Below are 22,787 nucleotides of genomic sequence, written 5' to 3' on the forward strand. Positions count from 1 at the left end.
CCTAGGGATAAGATCAAAAGCAGCATGTAGGTCCACAAATTCCACGTGTACATGTTCTTTTTTTTAATTAACACATATTTCCATAATATTATTAAAAACCAAAATAGTTTGTTGATAATTGTTTTCTCTGAAACCAGCCTAAAGAGGCAAAAGGATTTGATTCTCCCTCATCCAGCCCTGTAATCTCTGCAACAGAGGTGCCTACAGAATGTTTATGTTACATGTATATGAGGCTAATAGGCCTGTGGTTCACTGGATCATTTTTGTCACCTATAAACTGGGACCCCCAATATCCCCAACCAGGAATCGTGAATCTCTGCTCCATCTAAAATAGCATTAAAACTTAAGTTGAGGTCAACACTCCATATTTATGGTTCAGAGAGGAAACAATCCGCTGGAACTTTATCTAATTCATGTGCTCTTCCTCATTGTAAAGTAATTAGGGCTAAGTTGGTTTCCTCCAAATTAAAGTTGGTCTGGTCAACATCCCAGGACTCCCTGTGTGTGTCTCAGCAGAAAGGATCATCTACCCTCAACCCCATTATAGTGTGACCAGCATAAAGTGTGCTAAAATGTTTCCCAAAACAAAGGCTGGATATGGTAATCTTCATCAATGATTTGTCTCTGTGTTCCCTTTGCTAGATTCCCATTGCTAGAATATGCCTCAATTATTTACTACCCTTGGTTTTTGCCGCAATACATAAGTCTCTCCATAAACTCTTCCCAGGTTCATTTGGCCTCTTTTTTAACCTTATTGTATTGGTTCCTTTTGAAGATCACTGCATTTTTGCATCCAGTTTTTACAGCTCCCATCAACTCATTCCTTGCTACCTTGCAATGCCTGTTAAACCATTCAGCTTTATTATGTGTGGCCATACACTTCACTGTTTAAAAAAAAAATGCTTGCCCAATAATTCACTATATTTGTTTAACATTGGGTGTACCTCACCTTCAAGCTTACCAAAAGCGATAAGCGATTCCACTACTATAATATGTATATATGGGCCAAAATATCCACATTACCTTCAATTTTAGGCCAGTTAATTTTTCTTCTGTTGTTAGTTGTTACACTTGGATAGGCCAACTCTCCCACCGATTTGGGTTCAGAAGGGATAAACATGTGATCCAATTCTAGGGTCAAGGCGTTATAATCACTGTCATGCCTTTCTAATATAGTCATATCGATCATGTAGCACCAGGATGATACATCCAGTAGGATATAGTCAATTCTAGTTCGACAATTTACCCTTTTGAACCTGTACTCTAGGTCCTTGTCTGAGCTCTAACACCATTTATAGGCTCGGAGACTGTGCGTGAGTGTGAATGGGGCTACCTGAAAAGCAATTTTCGTGTTTCTAGAAGGGCTAACATGCCTCAGACCATGGAGTCCCCACTCCTCATCCTCTTCAGTGACATTAGCCAGTACTTTAGTAGGTTTGTATGCTCTATTTAGGTCTCCTGCTAGTCATAGATGATCAGTGCCATCTACCCTTTCCAAAAAGTCATCAAGGGCCGTTTTAGTAGGGAAGTCCTAATGCTGTGAGGGGAATCTGTTATAGATGTTGACTAAAAGAATGGACTGCTTTCCTTTCATGCTTCAAAGGCTGACAGCTAAAAAGTCCCTAGAACTAATATCATTTTTTTAAGAGTATATTGTAAGTGGATATTAACCCAAATTATGAGGCCCCCTGTTGGATGTCCCATTGGTGAGGGGAATGCTTCCACACTAAAATTAGTGAACCCCACCCTATGGACCACATTGGTGTCCCATGTCTCTTGAAAGAGACATATGTCAAAGCTGTCAATAAATTCCCCCCAATCCTCACAATTAAGTTTAGTCTTTATACCAGCTAAGTTTCACAAAAGTATCTTATCAGTGGCCACTGGAAGAAAGGTCTCTGTATTTTCTGTAAATTGGTTCTTCACTTCATTTCCTAGAGATTGCCTCCTCTCTTTGTAACCCTTGTAGTTAGTATGAGAGTCTGTTGTTACAGTGCCATAGGAGCAAGCATCTACTCTCGTCAGGGTTCCCGTGTTATTAAAGAGAGTGACAAACCCTCTCCCATCATGCTCTATCAACTATAATCCCGCCACTGATGGGGCACTTATCTGAGTTGACTTGAACAATACCAGTGCTGTTTGTAGATACCCTATTGCTCCCCAAGCCATGTGCCTCCCTCCTACTAGGTAAAAATGCAGTTCAAATTGAATCTTGGAGTCATTTGTGGGAGTTGTACAGTGGTCTAGGTTCACTAATCCATCAGCAGGGTCTGGATTGGCAAGCTCGATGGTGATCTAGTCATAGTTATCTACACCATCTCGCTGTCACCATGACTGATCTAATAATGGAATGGCATTGTCTAACTTGCCATATCCAATGTCTCAGTTGAATTTATGTGTAACCTTATTTATTATAGACTCACTGCTTTCTTGTACGGAGGATGTGATTCGGGTATGCTTACCATGTAAATTCTGTTACTACCTCCTGCTGGATAATGTCCAGGGCCTGTACAGTGATTCCCCTGCATGGTCTTAGGATGCTTCCTCAGAGACTGGTTTGCCAGCTGGAGGTGCAGTCCCACCCTCCTACCCATTTCCCCGAAAAGGTGAGAGGGATGTGGAGGACTCTTAAAGTACTCATGCGTGTAACTCATGCCAGTGGGTTACACAGAAATTCCTAGTGCCGATCTCAGTGGGAGCATGTGGAGTTTCCCTAATGGAAAGACCTCTAGAACTGGGCAAAGTTTGCCTGTTAGGTCTTGGTTGAGATCTTTGCTTCTGACATTTGTTCGGGCCTTACACTAAGACATGCTGGAGTAGTGTGTGTGTCTCCATTTTGCCCACTCTCATAGTCTAGGGCCTGTTGTTATCTTGGCGCCTGAATATCTCTGTTCATGCCACATTATCTAACCTTATCAATTTTTGCAGTGAGGGACCCAATGTTAGCTCTTAATAGGGATACTTTGTTGACTAATTTATTAGTAATTGACCTAATTCACTCTGGCAATTCCATCCTCATTCCTGATGATCCAGAGCCGGAACAATGTCATATGATGCCAATTCTGACTTTGACAGCGCTGACTAGGAGGAGCAGGACTGGAATGAGGGCCTAGGTGAAGCCAGTGGACTGGATACTTACTGATGTCCTGCTGGGGACGTGGTGCAAACCCAGCACAGGGGCTCCTGTGAATAGGAGAATTGGCCGCTGCCATCGACCAGCTCCTGCAGACCCTAGTTTCCTCACCCAGCACCCCACCCCGGAGAGCTTGGTAGTCTAAGCCTCCACTTCCCATGGTGCCTTCCCTTCCACTCCCCCGGATAGGGAATCCAAGAGGATGGACCAACTTGGGAAGAAGATGCTTTCTTCCTCCAGCCTGGCATTGAGGTCAGTAAACACCTCATGCCTATTGGGCCGTTTTTCCCTATACCTTATGGGATACGGTGGCACAGGTGCTGCCCAAGGTCCCAGAGGGCGTATGGGACACTCTCACCCAAGCTGTAGAGGATGGGAGAGATGCAGCCAAGTTTACCATTCATTGTGGCTTGGATACGACCGACTCGCTGGCAGGGTGATTTCTTTGACAGTGGCCCTTCGTCGCCACGCCTGGCTGCGTACTACTGGCTTTTCAGGGGATGCCCAGGCATATCTGATGGACATGCCTGTAGGAAGCTGACTTTGTATATACTATATCAAAGTGAGATATAGGCCCTCATCTTGACCCTGACAGTCTTCTGACAGCCAGGGTTAATGTGACGATATTACCGCCAACCAGCTGGTGGTGCATTATGAGTGTGGCGGGTTGGCCGCAACCAGCCCGCCATATCTCCACTCACACCGCCATTCCTGGTATGAGCTGCTGGGCCGGAGATGTGTATCTCCGACCCGGCGGCCCACACATTACTGCCAGTGGCATTATGAGCTGGCCTACCGTAATGCTTTCCATGGCATTAGCAACGCCATGAAAACCATGGTGGTAGACCCTACCGCTGACAGGGATTTCCTTCTGTCACCGGTAGGCGGCTCTCCAACCCTCCCCAACAATCAGCTGACAACCCCCACCCCACCTCCATCCTAAACCCCCACCCCCAATTTCCTGAGTCAAACACCCCATCCCACACCCCGATACACACACTAACTCCCCCACCCCCGGTCAAACATCCCCCACCCCCTCTGATACACATACTAAACCCCCCACCCCAAGTCGAACACCCCCCACCACCTCTGATATGCACACTAATCCTCCCACCCTCCCATAAACACACGCACCTGCAGACACGCACACTCCCATCACCTCACATCCCCACTACAGTCACAGCACCCCTCACCACACACCCCTCACGGACACAGACACCCACACTCACCACGCATACACCCATTCACGTACACTGGCAGACACGCATTCACTCATACACTGGCAGACACACATTCACTCACACTGGCAGACACGTATTCATACATGCATATATACACTCATTCTTCCTGACATACTCACACACATTCTTACACACAAACACACTGACATGCAGACACGCACTCACTTCACCATTCTTACACACATTCACTCACACGCATACACCACAACACACACAGATGCATTCGTGCACACACACACATACACACACACACCCACCCTACTACACCCCTCCCCTGTCGGACACCCGACTTACCTGGTCCGGCGAGGTGGTCGTCCTGCAGGGAACGGGAAGAGGCACTGCTACCACCAGCAGTGTGCAGCCAGCAGAACACCGCCAGGCTGTACTTCAGGTCAAAATACGGCTGGCGACGTTCTACTGGCGGAGCGGTGCTTGTGTTAGCAACGCCAGGTCACCAGCATGAACACTGCCGGTTTTCCACCCGTATTGTGGCGGAAGTCAGGCAATGCTCATAATCTGGTGAACGGATGGTCGCCTCAGTTGCGGTGTGTTGGCAGCAGTCACCGCGGCTGTAAGCAGATTTTACCACCAGGGTCAGGGGTTCGCCAGAGGCTTAACAGAGGCTAAAATAGATAATACTAATGTTCTCTTTTGTGGTAGTGTGGTCGAGAAGTTAGGCTTATCAGAGGGTAGTGCAAAGCATTTGTGGTACACACACAGACAATAGAAGACGCACACACTCAATGACTTAACTCCAGACCAATGGTTTTTATATTTTCTTAATTTATTTTTAGAACCACAAGATTCAAGTTGTAGGTAAGTACTTCAAAAGATTTGTATTTCACACGGGTATCAACATTACTTTGTTTGTAATAGGTAAGTAGTACAGTTTATGAATTATTGGCAATAATCTGTTTTAAAAATCAACACTGTAATTTTCAGAAACAGTTCCTGGGGGGAAAGAAATGTTAGATTGTTTTGCAGGTAAGTACAACACTTACAGTTTCAGTCTCCGGGTTTTAGGAAGTCCACCAGTTGGGGTTCAAGTTAACCCTAAAAACCCACCACCAGCAACACGGGACGGACGTTTGCAGAGGTCAAAGATGAGCAGTTATAACATGGGCTCCTGTGGGGGCCATAAGTAGGCACCAAATACACACCCTCAGCGGCACAGGGGCGGCCGGGTGCAGGGTGCAAACAGGATGTCGGGTTTCCAATGCTGGTCTATGAGGAGACCCCGGGTGTCACTCAGAGACTGCAGGTGAGGTCCAGGGGGTGTCTCGGGCACACCATCGGTCGGACAGGGAGGAGGGCCGCCTGCTGAATGTTGAGGCACCGGTGGTCGGTTTCTCCAAGGCCTGGGGGCTGCGGGTGCAGTTTGTTCTTAGGCATCGGATATCTTTGTTTGGACCTTCGCAGTCAGGGGTTCCTTGGGATTCCCTCTGCAGTCGTCATCGTGGAGGGGTGGAGAGGTCAACCCAGGGTGGGCACTTGCTCACAATCGCCTGGGGACCCTCTCTTGTTGGTTGGACAACCTGGACACAGGCTGTGGGCTTCAGGTGCACAGGGTTCAGGACTCACGCATCCGGAGTGAGGTGGGAGTCCATGTTTGTAGGTTTCTTTAAACAGAGTCGCTGTCCTCAGGATCCCTTGGTCCTTTTGGGTTCAGGGCAGTCCTCTGGAGTTGGTCCCGCTGGACGAGTCTCTAGTCTTTTGCAGGTTTTTTGAAGGTTTTGGCCAATGGCTACTCTCCCTGAGGGTGGCTACACCGTCCTTGTGCCCACTCCCTTTGGGGATGGGGGGCACATTCCTATTCCTACTGATCCCTGTCCTCCAAACCAAGATGGAGGATTCTGCAGGGAGGGGGGGCACCTCAGCTTTGGACACCTTAGAGGTGGCCCTGTCTGGGGTGGTCACTCCTCCCTGTTTTCCTAACTTTCCCGCCAGACTTGTGGCCAAAAGTGGGGCTTTGTCCAGGGGGGCGGGCATCTCCACTTGCTGGAGTGTCCTGGGGCACTGTAATCCAAGACTTGAGCCTTTGAGGCTCACCACCAGATGTTACAGTTCCTGTAGAGGGGGAGGTGTGAATCACATTCCTACAATGCCCTTCGATGGATCACGCCTTTTTGGTGAGAAGGCAGACTCAAGCACTTGAGCGGTTGAAGGATTCTTGTGCCACTGCCAGATCCTTGAGCCTCTTGGTGCCCGCTCGCCAGCAGTCTGCATATTGCCCCTTTCGAGGCTTCGGGAGTGGCAGGGTACCACGTCATCCACAGGTCAGCCACCGTCCTCCAGCTTCACAGCAACCAGTGCGAGGACGAGGTTGTGGCACCTTCAGACCCAGAGGATCTAGCCAGAGGTCGGCCATCACCCAGCCCCCCTCTTCCGAAACGCCCAAGTCCTCCTAGTATGGTTCTGCAAGACCATGTTCGTCCAGTTGGAGGAAGGATTCAATTTCATCTCCCTCACTGGCAGTCCATAACATCAGACAAATTGGTCTTGCAGATCATACAGAAGGGCTGTTCCCTCCGCTTCCAGTCTTTCCCTCCCTCTATCCCTCCATTGAAAAAATGGCTGATGGAGGATCATTTGATCTTGCTCGCAAGGAAGTTACGTCTCTCTTATGGTTAGTGGTACACAAGCTTAAATGAAGACACTTTTCTAAATTCACAAGTATCATCCTGATCCACATAAGACAAATGTCTGCACACTGAGCAAAACATGTACTGCCAAAGAAAGCAGCAGATCATCTGTTCATTTCCCAGTATTCTTATACAGTTTTTTTTCTGTAAACTCTCAGATACCTTCATCATCCAGTTGAGAAAAAAAGGCATGGCATGCTGAGTAAAATATGAACTTCCAACAGCATCAGTCTGTGAAGTTGATTCCCATGTGTTCCTCTAGCTTCATCAAGTAGTTGAACTATACAACTTGCATGCTAGCGTTCTGGAATCACAACAGAGCTGAGGCAATTTTGGACGCCATGTTGCTGGGATGGGAACTGTTAAATTTCATATATTTCCTACAGAGCAGACTGATGTAAATTAGTATTGAGGGTGTATTGCAGTTTTTAATTCAATGGTTTCAAAACATGTGATGTGAGGTACAGTATACATTTTTAGTTGTTTATGGCGTGATATATTTTAAAGGGCTAAAAAAAGGTAATGAGTCAGACTCTACAGCTGTTTCCGAGGATTGCTCACACTCTTTGTTGATTAATTCCTCCTTAATTTTAAAATAGCAACATTGCGCTGAAATAATCTTCGTAAAACTTTCATTTTAATTCATGAGGATAGAAAGTTTTAGAAGCTGCAGACATATACATGAGCAAGCTGATGCTCCTATAGAAGAAAGATTCTGTGACCTTCAAAACTAGTTATTGTTTGATATTAATTTGTTTTTAGATGATCTGATTTCAGTTGTTTTAAAGCGCTTTGATATCTTAAGACTTCTTGGGTGCCGAAAGAACTATTCTGTTTATTTCTCCCACAATGTGTATTGGCTTCAATCACATTTTTGTGAGTCAAAATGTAAGGGAATAAATAAGTATTAACTATGAAAATGTGACTGTATACATTATCAAAGACTACATTCATAAGTAATTAAACATATTTTCATATACATAACATAATTTAAGGAGGCACCTATTAGAAACGGCCAGGGACAACACAGTTTTTTCAGACTGGGAACCCCTTAATTATGTAATACAAACGTATGAAAATTAATGTTTTCGAGTCTGCTCAATTCAGGAATTCGTGTCAGCGAAAAAGAAATACATTTTCATGTACACAGTCAGCTCTTTACACAGGAAAATGAATTATTCCTAAGCTGTCTTCTGCAGCAGCATGTCTCCTAATGCAGGCAAATTCTGTGAGACTAGTAAACTTTGTAATTCTTTATTAGAACTCTGTGATTTTCACGTGTAGCTGTTATGGGAAGAAGGCATACTGATAGTTGGGTTGATATTGTAATGAGGCTTTTCTCAGGTACTAGATGTGAATCTCCTATGTAGTTCTGATTCGTCTAATCAAGATCCAGCATTTGCCTTGACCATATAGATACTACACCAAATACTGAAGCTGAATTATGGCTACCCGCCCAAATGTTTGTTTAATTAATGGTTTAATTGAATATTATACCTGTATTTTTCTTTTGATCATTTGTTTTTAGTTTCAGCTTACTCTTAAAATATTTTCATTAGAATGTTTCCTTTTCCCTAAGCTGATCTTGTTGAATTAGAGTTTGGCGAATGGGTTCCTCCAGTATAAACTTGATGGATACCCAGTCCACTGTATTACAAGTTTCATAGGCTATTATGGAATTGTAATATGGCGGACAGCATAGCAGTCATGTTTGTGACAGTGTAATCCACTCTGCCAAACTCTAAATCAAGCCCATTTTTAAAAACAGACTTTTATTAGCATATGTAATACATTTTTACAGAAATCGGAGTGCCACAATTTGTCTCTTTAACTCTGCATGTAGGGCAGCTATCAACATTGAAAAACTGCAATTCAATTTGCCGTAACAGTGGATAATCAACTGTCCCACCCTCCTTCGTTCCCTCTTCCTTTCCCCTTCTGAGTCATTGCCTATTTCATACATTAATGTTGTGATTGTGGTTTCCTGTTCTCTCAGTTATTCCCCTGTGACTTGGTCTGTTGGGTATGCTCCTATTATGACAGCTTATCAGCGGGAGGGGGCGAAGTTCCCTTCGTGAACCCCAAAGATGAGGGGTTTTTGGTGAGTGAGCGTTCTCCCAGTTTGGGCAGTACCTATGTTAAGATCTGTCTGAGGATGAAGCAGATGATTTAGTGTTTAAGTCCTTCTTACTATCCACCAGGATCTGCCATGCTCGTGCTATGTCTAAAGGTCTTGATTCTCTTTTGGCTTCCCTGAGTATGGGGTCTCCTTCCTAGGTTGCCCATTTTTCCAATTCCATATGCCATTTATCCACACTTGGACCCCTTGGGATTTTCTAGGTAATGGTGATTTCTCGCTTGGTGAGGACGTAAGCCAGATCCTGGAATCTGCTGGACACTTTGTCTTGGATGTGTGGGGGAACCATCCAGGCAAGCAGTGGCCCATGCATGGGACCTCCTTATCTATGATTTCTGCAATCATATGTATTACCTCCTCCGGTTATATTTTCAAATAAGGTGTTCTGCTTAGCTTCAAACTGAGAGGGAACGAGGCTAAAGAATGCAGCACTCTTAGTCTGAGCAATGAATTTATTAGGGCACTTCCCAGGTTTCAAACACGAGTATACAAAAATATTAACTTGAGCATTTAACTTGAATGCAGCAAAACACGTGCAGATACTAAAATAATCACAGCAGTTGAATAATAATAAGCAGAAAAAGTGCAATATATCAGCAATGAATCTGTATGCAGTGAATATATGTATATATATTTATGCATGCACTCAGCAAAGCTAGATAATTAAGAATAAAAAATGCATCACCATGGGGATCAAACTCTTTATCCTTGCCAGCATCATCAAGCCGAGGAACCCTGGACAGCTGAGGCAGGAGGTTTTCCTAGCATGGGGTGTTTCCTGAACCGTGCGTCCATGTTCAAGAGAGCTCCTTCTCCCTCAGCGCCAAGCTTCCCCACCTAATATACATTAAACAATCCCAAGAAGAAGGTTCTGGTTACCTTCCCCCTCCCTTCGAGTAAGTTGTGAAATTCAAGCGCTGGCTGTACTTGGTCTGTGTTGAAAATGCACAAAATAATTTGCCAGATTTCAGTGTGCATTTCCAAAACAGAGCCGTACCCTTCTCTGCTATATACATTGTCATCCTAGTACACTCTTGTCACTGTTGCATCCCCCTTGATATGTTCCCTTCTCTGTTGAGAAGAACAAAAACACGTTCAATGTCGAAAACAAGTTGTGTGTGGAAAAATACTTGCGCCACTGATGTGACAGCATGTAAAGCTAAGCTTAGCACAAAATGGAGACAGTGGTCAAGATGGAATAGGTGGTTAAATACAGATAGCATTACATGGCAGTCCCACAACATATGTTTGAGTTCCGCCCTCACTACTCTGCACCGTGGGCAAGCTGCCTCTGCTACATGCAAGTGTCTATTAATCTTCCCTGGGGTCAGGTATCCCCTAGGTAGTATAAAAAAGTTTATTAATTTAAATGTTGCGTTTCTTGAGACTTTTGGGGTCCTTATCAAACCCATAACCACCTGAAACTATCACTCACAAGAAGTAACCTTTCAGTAGTTTGTTGTGGGTCAGACAGTAGGATCATCATATACAGGGAGTGCAGAATTATTAGGCAAGTTGTATTTTTGAGGATTAATTTTATTATTGAACAACAACCATGTTCTCAATGAACCCAAAAAACTCATTAATATCAAAGCTGAATATTTTTGGAAGTAGTTTTTAGTTTGTTTTTAGTTTTAGCTATGTTAGGGGGATATCTGTGTGTGCAGGTGACTATTACTGTGCATAATTATTAGGCAACTTAACAAAAAAAAATATATACCCATTTCAATTATTAATTATTACCAGTGAAACCAATATAACATCTCAACATTCACAAATATACATTTCTGACATTCAAAAACAAAACAAAAACAAATCAGTGACCAATATAGCCACCTTTCTTTGCAAGGACACTCAAAAGCCTGCCATCCATGGATTCTGTCAGTGTTTTGATCTGTTCACCATCAACATTGCGTGCAGCAGCAATCACAGCCTCCCAGACACTGTTCAGAGAGGTGTACTGTTTTCCCTCCTTGTAAATCTCACATTTGATGATGGACCACAGGTTCTCAATGGGGTTCAGATGAGGTGAACAAGGAGGCCATGTCATTAGATTTCCTTCTTTTATACCCTTTCTTGCCAGCCACGCTGTGGAGTACTTGGACGCGTGTGATGGAGCATTGTCCTGCATGAAAATCAAGTTTTTCTTGAAGGATGCAGACTTCTTCCTGTACCACTGCTTGAAGAAGGTGTCTTCCAGGAACTGGCAGTAGGACTGGGAGTTGAGCTTGACCCCATCCTCAACCCGAAAAGGCCCCACAAGCTCATCTTTGATGATACCAGCCCAAACCAGTACTCCACCTCCACCTTGCTGGCGTCTGAGTCGGACTGGAGCTCTCTGCCCTTTACCAATCCAGCCACGGGCCCATCCATCTGGCCCATTGAGACTCACTCTCATTTCATCAGTCCATAAAACCTTAGAAAAATCAGTCTTGAGATATTTCTTGGCCCAGTCTTGACGTTTCAGCTTGTGTGTCTTGTTCAGTGGTGGTCGTCTTTCAGCCTTTCTTACCTTGGCCATGTCTCTGAGTATTGCACACCTTGTGCTTTTGGGCACTCCAGTGATGTTGCAGCTCTGAAATATGGCCAAACTGGTGGCAAGTGGCATCGTGGCAGCTGCACGCTTGACTTTTCTCAGTTCATGGGCAGTTATTTTGCGCCTTGGTTTTTCCACACGCTTCTTGCGACCCTGTTGACTATTTTGAATGAAACGCTTGATTGTTCGATGATCACGCTTCAGAAGCTTTGCAATTGTAAGAGTGCTGCATCCCTCTGCAAGATATCTCACTATTTTTGACTTTTCTGAGCCTGTCAAGTCCTTCTTTTGACCCATTTTGCCAAAGGAAAGGAAGTTGCCTAATAATTATGCACACCTGATATAGGGTGTTGATGTCATTAGACCACACCCCTTCTCATTACAGAGATGCACATCACCTAATATGCTTAATTGGTAGTAGGCTTTCGAGCCTATACAGCTTGGAGTAAGACAACATGCATAAAGAGGATGATGTGGTCAAAATACTAATTTGCCTAATAATTCTGCACTCCCTGTAGTTGCTGTCTCACTAACACTTTTTGAGGTGTAGTTATTTTAGTCAAAACTGCTGTTGCATGTGATTTATGTTTCATTATATTTTTGTTTTATAACACATTTTGGAAGCCTCAATGACATTAGTGGTCTTTGTCACAGGTTTTTATGTAAAAGTTAAATAAAAGCATAGGAATGATATATTCATAAAACACATAGGGGGTGATTCTGACTATGGCGGACGGCGGAGGCCGTTCGCCATAGTACCGCCGCCAAATGACCGCACCGCGGTCAAAAGACCGCGGCGGCCATTCAGACATTTCCTCTGGGCCGGCGGGCGCTCTCCAAAAGAGCGCCCGCCGGCCCAGAGGAAATGCCCCTGCAACGAGGACGCCGGCTCAGAATTGAGCCGGCGTAGTTGCAGGGGTGCGACGGGTGCAGTTGCACCCGTCGCGTATTTCAGTGTCTGCAAGGCAGACACTGAAATACTTTGAGGGGCCCCCAGGGGCCCCGCGGCACCCCCTACCGCCATCCTGTTCATGGCGGGTTTCCCGCCATGAACAGGATGGCGGTAGGGGCTGTCAGAATCCTCATGGCTGCGGAGCGCGCTCCGCCGCCATGAAGGATTCCCCCGAGCAGCGGTAAGTCGGCGGGAGCCCGCCGACTTGCCGCTTCTGACCGCGGCTGAACCGCCGCGGTCAGAATGCTCGTGGGAGCACCGCCAGCCTGTTGGCGGTGCTCCCGTGGTCGGTGGCCATGGCGGCCACCGGCCGCCAGGGTCAGAATGACCCCCATAGTTCTTCCAAATATTGGAATAATGCTTTCTATAGATATTGCTCCCTTTGAAAAATTAATGTGTTGTACAGTGCAAATGTATTTGCTTTGTGTTCAGTACCAGACAGGAAGCAAAATTCTTCCAGCACCCCAATGTCCGACAGCCACTGCATCGACCTGACAGAGGAGGAGGAGTTGGCCCGTGTTCTGACCAAACCTGTGCGTCTGCCCCAGGCAGCCGAGTCAGAGAGCAGACCTGCTGAATATAGTGAGTACTTTTTTAAATTATAACCTATTTAAATTAAGTGAATTTGCCTCCCACACACAACCAGGAACGTTACTGTGTTTAGGGGTAGAAGAAAATGTTCTTTGTCATCATCTCGCAATGGTGTAACTCTTGTATTTGACACAGCAGTTTACAACTGAATACTTTGTAGTACTCCAATAAGAATGAATGCATATATAAGTAGAAAGCAGCATCATGCAAAGCCTGTACCTTGTTGCTCCTGCGAGATCTTGCTTTCAAAGATGAGGGTGGAGCTGTCCCCTTGAAAACACAGTTGCTTACACCGAGGCAGAATGAGCTAATGAGTTTTAGGACCACTCGTAAGTTAGAACAAGTAAATTCACATCACGGGCATCTCTCCTAGAGTACCACAAAACCAACAACTACCTATGACTAGGGCAATATCAGTTCACAATAAAAGATATTCACATACCTTGATCATGTCTTTGGAATTGTTTATATTTATTCTGAAATACAAAGTTTTACTGATTCCATTAAATGCCTTCCTTATGTTTGTAGTATGTATATGGTATTTCTATAGCACAAACCGAGCCAAAAGGCAGTGGCATGCTTTGCATGGTCAAAGTTAAGCTTAAGGTTGGAGTGTAATAGGGGAGGAAGCTGAGATGAGAATAGTTAATGCATTGTGATGTGCTCTTTAAGGAGATGAATCTTTAACTTTTTCCAAAATTGCAGCAGTGTTGGGGGCAGTCTTGACACAGGGATGTTGTTCCAGAGCCAGGGGGCATAGATGGAAAAGGCCTCTTGCTTGTATTTTGCTTTTTACACTTCTTAGTTCTCAGTCTGATGGTGTCCTGGCTGTGTTTGTGACAAGTACCACCAGAGATTGCAAGTTTGTCTGCAGGAAAGCGTGAGGCGAAGCTCCATGTTGCAAAGCACTACAACAAAACACCGGAAGGCCCCGCCATTCTTGTTTCCAAGGAAAGGTACAAGGGGGTACAAGTCTGTCTCCCTTTCCACGAGAAGCTGATTCAGTTCCTGTTCCCAATGCACCCCAGGTTTCTAGGTCCATTGGCAATGTCTCAACAGAACGAGGACTTTCGAGGGGTCATGCTGCACATCATTGGCACTCTTCTAGCTCCCTCTGGCGTGCCTTTGAGCCCCATGGATCCTCAGGGACTCACAGGCAGGTTACTGCTGGTGGGTTCAACCAGCGAGCCATCTGGGCCCAGAAATCTGCACCAGTTCCTCGAGTGTCAATGCCATCACCAACAACATTGCCCAAGGCAAACCCACAACTCATTGTTGTGTCTGACTCTTATTTGACATCATCGTGACTGGGGCTATGTCCAGATCTTGATGTGCCGCACCCGATACTGACGTGATTCTACTATCGTGCACAGACCTCTCACCAACATTTTGGCTCGGGCTCTGACCAGAGGCAGCCTTATGGAGACAACATCGGCCACTAGAGATGGAGAAGATATTGCCTCACCCTATGATGACAACTGGAACGTGGACCTACAGGATGCAAGTGGACCTGTGCACCTTACCTGATACTGATTTGGTTTCCACCAAGGCAACCAACAGGGGAATGCACTTTATTTGCTACAATAAACAGATGGGCCACTGAGGTCCCTAACCTTCACCTTTCAACAATAGAGGTAAAAACAAAAGTTCTGACAGACGTTCTGTAGCCTTGCCAGGTACCAACTGAACCTGTGTTGCTGTTTAATGATGCCCTCACTGACACAATCTTAGGCAGTTGAGCTAAACTATGTACTTGTCCCCCAGTCAACTGACAGGTCACCTGCTGCCATAGGCCTGCTCCAGGAGAACTGGACGTCCTAACACTCATATCATGTTACAACAGTCAACCCTTAAACTCATGAGAACCTGGGTACATCACAGTCTTAAGCCAACATTCGTTCACATTGGTATAATTTTCAAAACAATTCCTTCCAATATAAAGACTAAATCAGAGTTTCTCAACCTGTGGTCCGTGGACCTCCAGGGGTCCGTGACACATTCCCAGGGAGTCCGCAGGCCTGAACCGGCAGGAAGGCACTTCTCCAGCTGGGCCTTCTAAAGAAATATGTGCATGCTTTTATATCTGTTTATTCATTTGTGTAGCAACTTTAAAAGCACTGCAAAGTTCTCAGTGTAAGCTTTCTGACACAAATAAAAGTGTCAAGATAACTCTGGTGATTAATGTACCTGCTGGAGAGATGGGAGTTTTGTCTAGTGCCAGTTTTGACTCATTGGAGGTAGCACAGATGGTTAATATGCCAGATGCAAAGAACGTGTATCATGCAAAGAACCACATTTTATGTGTATAGCACAGTGGGTTACTGTTTTTGTCACAGAGATTCTTTTGTTATTGTGCAGTTCATAAGTTACATTCATAATCTAGCACAGTGCTTTATGAACTGCCAACAAAGAACTACATGGAAAAAAATTGAAAGTTCTGTTTTTTTCCAATTCTTTCATTATCCTTATGCTGCTAAAAAAAGGTTTGCTTGCATAGTACACTATTAAAGTCAAGGCTAGCCACTGTGTTATGTTCTGAATCCTGAGTTTGTGCTTCTCCAGACCAAGCACTCTTAGAAAATCTCTACCAGTATGGATGACGTGAATCCTACACCTTGTAGTCCCCTGTAAAGTGTTTTGACACCCTACACTGGTACCGAGAGGTGCTATAAATGAAATTAAATACATGTGACAGAGAGGCTATGGAGATATGAGAGGCCCTTATGTTTACTTCCTTTCCCCACCACACATTAAATGAAAAAGCTTATGTATCTAAAAAATAAAAACAAAAATTGGTTAGGAAATGTAGAATCTAACTTGAGGATTCAGCTTTCCTAAATAAAACCAAACATTGAAAAGTTATTTGCCAAGATGCAGCACCAACCTTCCCATTAAAGTGTTCCAATGTTTGCAAAATTTTCCAATATAAAATAATTATTTATGTACTAATTTTAGTATTTGTTTGGTATTTACTTGTTTGTGGGTTCATATATATACTTTATTCGACCATAGGTCATAAAAGTTACATATTAAGTTGTACAAAAAAGGTACGTTTTCTTCATTATACTTTTACACTGGCTGAAAATAGTAAGGTTTAGAATAGGAAAAGCTTCTATAGGCAATGGCCTACTATAATCCACCATTGGTCCCGATACATAACTTAACATTTAGATACCAGGATTTCTGAGACAATTACTTCATAACGTTAAAATAGTACAAATATTTAAAACTCTTAAAACAATATGGGGTGATTTCAAAATACATATTTCCCAGATGGTATCATCATCGAGATAAATACAAACTATCCGACCCAAGATGTAAAAATTTAAGGTGCTGATTTGATGTTACATAATAATATAATTCCTTAATAATTTAGATGGCATACTTTAACAAAGAGAGCTTACTACCGGCACAATCATTTGGCAAATTTAAGCACTGTCAAGTCGTTAAGACACAAGCACAGTGTGATAAAAAGCTTATATATTAACTTAAAATGGTTATCGGATTCATGTTAAAATGGCACAAGTGCCAGAAAGATGCGTAAAAAAATAGCTCTTTATGGCTAAAACTAGTGTTAAAATGGCAGAAACACATAATGATTGCCTACATAATGTCTGAAAAATCTATTCCAAGTCCTATCCAACCCACTTCATCCAGATCATCTTCATCATCAACTTAGTTCATCAATGACCATAAAAGCACATAAAACAGAATATAATAATTCTTAAGTAAATAAATAATTACATGTCTGTAAATAGGTGTAAAATATTAAAACAATAACTTGATTTGCACATATGGCTCTAAATCTTACCTATATAGAGATAAGACCTTAAATAACTTTTTGAAGACGGCAACGTATGCGCCAAGCTGTTGCTAAATACTTACTTACTGAAAGAATTACATCAGCTGAATTATGGCTTTTTAGAACCCGTAGAGCCAAGGAGCAATTCTTGAATCCCATGTCCCTGCAAATCTTGCGGATCCATTTTGTTCGCGGAATCGCATAGGCTGGGCAGAAGAAAATAAAATGCTCAATGGTTTCAAAAATACTGCCACAGGCAGGGCAAGTATTGGGAAGATTAATCGACCCCCACCTATGAATCAATGACATCAGGGGCAGTGAGCCAAAACGAAACCTTGCGTATAAGCTCTTGCCTTGCAAGTCCGGTATCACATCCAAATAGGATTCAAACTTTGGGGACCATTTAATATCAGTAAAGGAATTAGTTAAGCGACCATGGGATTTATGGATTATGTAGTTGTCCTTAACATAAGACCAATAGGTTAACTTTAAAACATTTTTGTGCCGTCTCTCTAATTTGTGGGGATTTTCCCAATAGTCGCCCAAGCCCAAAAGCCTAAGCCAATGGGCCACATGGCGAATCCAAGGAAGAGTATTAGCATTTTGGCATTTCAGTAAATCGAGTAATGCGGTCTTATATATATCTAGTTCGGGGGTTGTCCATAATCTAATCCAATAAAGGAGAGGTCTTAGAGTAGCTAGATCTGCTACTCGGCTTAGCCCCAGATCTAGAAATATTGGAAGCAAGGGTGTAGTGCGTGGACATGCAATTAAAGCCCTTGCAAAGTTGTTTTCCCCCACACTGATCTTATTGCAGTTAGCGTAACCCCATACCTCCGCTCCGTACAGGGCTGCACTTTGAGCCTTAGCCGTGTAAATTTTTATTGCTGGGGAAACAACCTTTGTAAAGGAGCTTTGATAAAAACGCAATATGGATTAGGCTCTATGTTGAAGGAGCCCTGCACTTTTCGTAATCTGCTCTTCCCATAGTAGTTTACTGGTTAGCCTAACTCCCAAGTAATCTATAGAGCTTACTTCCTTCAGCGGTACTCCCTCAATGTGGATGGAGCATCTTTTCCTAGGTCCCTTGGATAAGACCATCAATTTTGTTTTGTTAATGTTAACCTCCAGCCCATAATCGCTACAGAATTGGTTAAACCGGTCAACAAGGGTCTGCAACCCCATTGGTGTCTTAGAAATGAGGAGTGAATCATCGGCGAAGAGCAAGATAGGGATTTTTTGTGTATTCAGGGAAGGGGCATCATTCTGGCCTGTGGACACAGCCTTTACTACTTCGTTGATAAATATAGTAAACAGTAGGGGGGCTAACACACAGCCTTGGCGAACTCCTCTTCTGATTGGAATCCGTTCTGTCAGTTCGCCTTGTTCACCCCACCTCACTTGGGCATAAGTGTTCTCATGCAGTCGTTTTAACAGGAGTAATAGATCCTCTGGGATTCCCAATCTACCCAGCACTTCCCACAGTTTGGCTCTTGGGACCAAATCAAAAGCCGATCGCAGGTCTATAAATACCACATACAGGCATTGTTTGGCCACAAGTACATATTTCCAATGCAATATGGCCAATCGAAAAACCTGGTCTATCGTGCTTGTTTTTGCACGAAACCCTGCCTGTAGATGGGAAAGGATTTGGTACTCCTCAACCCAATTGATTAACCTCTGTAAAATTTGTTTTGCAAAGATCTTTTGTAGGTTGTCTATAAGGCTAATTGGCCTGTAGTTGGCTGGGAGATTAGCATTCCCTTTTTTATAAATGGGTATGATCTCTGCCCCCTTCCATGTACCTGGAATTTGCCCCCCTGCCGCTATACTATTTGAAATGGCATTTATATACCAGGACCAGATATGTGGTTCTGATCTATAAAGATCTCCAGGGAGCTTGTCTGGTCCAGGTGCTTTGCCTGGTTTTAGGCTATTTATAGCCTCAAGGGTCTCTTCTATTTTAAAAATGAGGCAACGCTCAGGGGCACACTGAGACTCCACTTGGGGGGCCATACGGGAATTTGGTTCCAACAATTCTGTTGGAGAGTGGACCACATTGGTGTCCATTGGGCCCTCTAGTAGGGCATAGAGAGTAGTAAAATGCTCTACCCAGCTTTCTGGTTGGATATGGTTGCTGGGACAACTCCTTCCTCCATTTTCTCTTTTAGACAGAAGCTCCCAGAAACGCTTATTGTTCTTCTCTCTGGAAGCATCTAATAATTCCTGCCACAGGGAATCCTCCCACTGCTTTTTAGCATTAGACAAAGTTGCTTTGTATAGGGACCTGGCTTGTTTAATTTCCCCCTGGGAACCAGACATTACTGCAACTCTTAACCCAGACTTAGCCTTTGAGCACCTCTCATCAAACCATCCCTTGCTTGCCCCTTTCCCTTCATGTGTCTTTAACCGCCTTGTTTTATAAAAAAAAGACCGTAGTTGGGTATACATGTTATCATGTATTTTGAGAATCGGAATATTCCCCACTGCCTGGTCTTCATACTCTGCCAAATTATTTAAAAAAATCTGATATATTGCTCTGATATGATGAGGGTTGGACACCACTTTTGGCCATGTAATCTTGGTGAATTTGTTATTCCAACAAGATGGCGGAATGATTGTGACATGGTTATTGAGTGTTCTCCTGAACGTTTCTCCAGAAAGAGTAAGGAGCAAGGGGAAATGGTCACTGTCACATCTTACTTCTATTTTCATATCTACCAATTGGGGCCACAACCTAACATCGACCAAGAAGTAATCAATAGTGCTTGTCGACATGCCCCTTTTAAAAGTAGGTGCGCTGTTCATATCAGATGGAGTTCTACCGTTACAGGCCCTAAGGCCATGATTTAAACATAATGTGGCTAATTGCATGGCCACCCGAGATTTTTTGCAAGGCTGGGTAATAGATAGTTGTGGGATCCCCCACTGCTCATCTTCTTCATCAGTTAAACCACTTGTGAGAATAGAAGGCTCGAAGGTACAGTTAAAATCTCCAGCTATGATTAGAATGGTTGAGGGGTGGAGGCTGCCTACAAATTCAGACAGAATAGCCAGGGTATGGGACTCGGAGCCATTTGGGACCGATCGTATATAAGCATTAACAATAACAATTGATAATCTTCTGTTAAACGTAATACACATGGCTTTTAGGTCTACAGAATCAATTCCCAAAAGCTTGTAGTCACACTGCAAATTCTTGTTAACAAGTAATAAGAGCCTACCTATTGCCCGGCCCCTCCCCTTCTCTGGGGGTATAGCAGGTGCACTAAATGAGAGAAATCCATCTATATTGGTGGCATCCTCCGCCCAAGTTTCCTGAAACAAACATATGTCTGTTTTTTTAATAAAAGAGGCCCATTCATCATCATCTAGTTTCTTTGCCAGGCCGGCGACATTCCATGACATAAGTTCTAATGTACATTTATCTTGGTTTGTCACCACGGGTGTGCATCCAGCGTCTACCACACTCGAGTCAGTACTGCAAGTGTTTGGTGATAATGTTTTGTCATCCCCCGTAAAATGTAAGGCCTTGGAGCAGGCCGTCACATTAGTTACTAGTTCAGTAGTCAGTCATACAGGATTGGGCAACAGCCTGGGATTAACTTCCTTTCGTGCAGCACCTCCGCGGGGATTAGTTAAACCATCAGATCCTGCCAGTCCCATGGCTTGTCCAGTATTTTGTGGGTGTAACATGAGTCTAATTCCCTCCCTGGTTGTTGCATGTTCCAAGTGGGTACGACGATCAAAATCCATTAATTGTGTCACCATATACTTGTCTTCAAAATAGATAGTTATTATGTCAAGATTGGTCCCTGTGATGTTGCTTCTCTTGGCCGATGTTATGTCAGAACGAATAACAGAGAGACAACTTCGTCGGGAACGTATCCAATGTATGACTTTGTTGATCAAGGAAGCTTGATTCTCAGCTAACCCTGGCGATAGTTTTGGAACATTAGTCAAATAGATTTTATTTGTTCCCTGACTTATAAACAGGTCCTGTTCTTTATTAACTATACTCTCAGTATTGTATCGGGAGAGAGTGATGTTGTTAGAGGGAGTCTTATGTGACTTGTTGGGGGGTTGTGTAAGGCTGGAATCTTGGACAGTTTCCGGTGGGTCGGATTTGCTAGTCCTACCTCTGGCCCTGTCACTAGTAAGATTACTTGACCAACTACCTTGACGGTCTCTGTGCCTGGGTACATTTGTAGACCTCCTGGGTCTCATGTTGTCGATATTGGGATCACAACGGTAGTCTTCCCTCCCTAGAGGAGCTGTCCCCCTTCTAGTGGGGAGACAACAATTGTCCCTTAGCTCCGTCCCCATTGGTGGGGCAGATAATGGGAAGACTTCTTCCCCCCTGACCTCCCCACAGACTTTACAAAGTCCAGCACAAGCACGATTGCTCTTCATGAGATCTATTAATACTAAAACCAGTCCCTTAACTTCATCAACTCTCTGGAGAACTGTAGCCAGGTTGTCTCTACTAGCTGCTGGTTCTTTGCCTTCTGGCTCGAGCTGGGGGATCGGTGAAATAACACTAGGGTTGGGTTTTCTAACTACTGACTTGCACTTGGGCACACTCGTGGGCACGGGCGAGTCCTCTATTACCAATAGAGGTTCAAAACGATTAGTACAGAATAGGCTAGGGACCACCTTGATCACCGGAGTCAATGGTAGAAGGGTTGGTGGATGTGGTACGTGTGGGAGACCCAGCTGGGATACTGGAGAACTCGCTATGTTATAAGTGGGTAACGGTAGGGGGCCCTTGCAATTATGCGGGCCCCCGTCTCCATCTACCCCTATTATAGTATCTGTAGGATCCCTTGGCCCCTTCTTTTTAAATAACTCTGGGATTTTCCTATCATTAGGGGGGCCTCTCTTTAAATTAGTTGCCCCTAGAGTTGTTTGTGTACCTAACATAGACTCAACTTCTTTAACTAGGAGATCTATTTCATCCAATGGGTTTAACCCATTGGGTATAGCTGGATTCAAAGGTCTACTTGGGCGTTTTTTTGCGATTTTAGTACCCTTGGATTGTGCTGGTAAATCTATAGCCTTCCTTTTCCCCATATTGGGAAGATGCCCGCAATGGGGTAGCTTAGAGGAGGAATTAATGGGGGAAGGGCTGAGTGAAGAATAGGCTTCTCGATTTAGGAATAGTAGGATGGTGCTATAATTTGTACTATAATTTGTACTCTCTTAAACAACTCTTAGATAACAAGTAATTCTCTTACTACAGGTGAAAGAGATGAGGCCCAGCCCAGCCTCCTCCGGTCTCTGACGGGCTAAGGACGGGCCCGCGACGGCGGGAGCGCGAAGATAATTTAAAGGGCTCCTGCCCTGTTGCTTGACTCTCCTCTCGGCCTCCCGGCTGTGACAGCGCTACCCGCGACGGCGGGAGCGCGAAGATAATTTAAAGGGCTCCTGCCCTGTTGCTTGACTCTCCTCCCGGCCTCCCGGCTGTGACAGCGCTACCCGCGACGGCGGGAGCGCGAAGATAATTTAAAGGGCTCCTGCCCTGTTGCTTGACTCTCCTCCCGGCCTCCCGGCTTAGGATCCAGATCGTCTGCCACCCTCAGGCCTGTAGCTTGGACCGAAACGTGGTCTTTGGGTATCTCCTGATCTCTTAAGGATTACTCCTAAATAGTGCTCTGCAAAACGAGTAGAGAAGAGTCAAACACGGCTTCCTTTAGGACCAGGCGGGCATTAAGGAAAATAAGTGTAGCCTGCACCAATATTTCGAATTCCAA

The 22,787-nt window shown here is 44.3% G+C and overlaps 1 protein-coding gene across 13 annotated transcripts in view; it reads left to right on the top strand.

The window, feature by feature from the left end:
• The window catches only part of LOC138261643 (uncharacterized), a 1,036,964-nt gene that overhangs the window by 864,288 nt on the left and 149,889 nt on the right, over positions 1-22,787 (top strand). For 12 of the 13 annotated variants that reach the window (XM_069210793.1, XM_069210797.1, XM_069210794.1 and 9 more), the window contains one exon: positions 13,074-13,223. The exons of the other annotated variant lie outside the window; for it this stretch is intronic. In XM_069210793.1, coding sequence (XP_069066894.1) covers positions 13,074-13,223 — 150 coding nt within the window. The remainder of the gene's footprint in view (positions 1-13,073; positions 13,224-22,787) is intronic. 13 annotated transcript variants of the gene reach the window in all.

Source organism: Pleurodeles waltl, chromosome 10, assembly GCF_031143425.1.
Source record: "Pleurodeles waltl isolate 20211129_DDA chromosome 10, aPleWal1.hap1.20221129, whole genome shotgun sequence".
Classification (NCBI taxonomy): Eukaryota; Metazoa; Chordata; class Amphibia; order Caudata; family Salamandridae; genus Pleurodeles; species Pleurodeles waltl.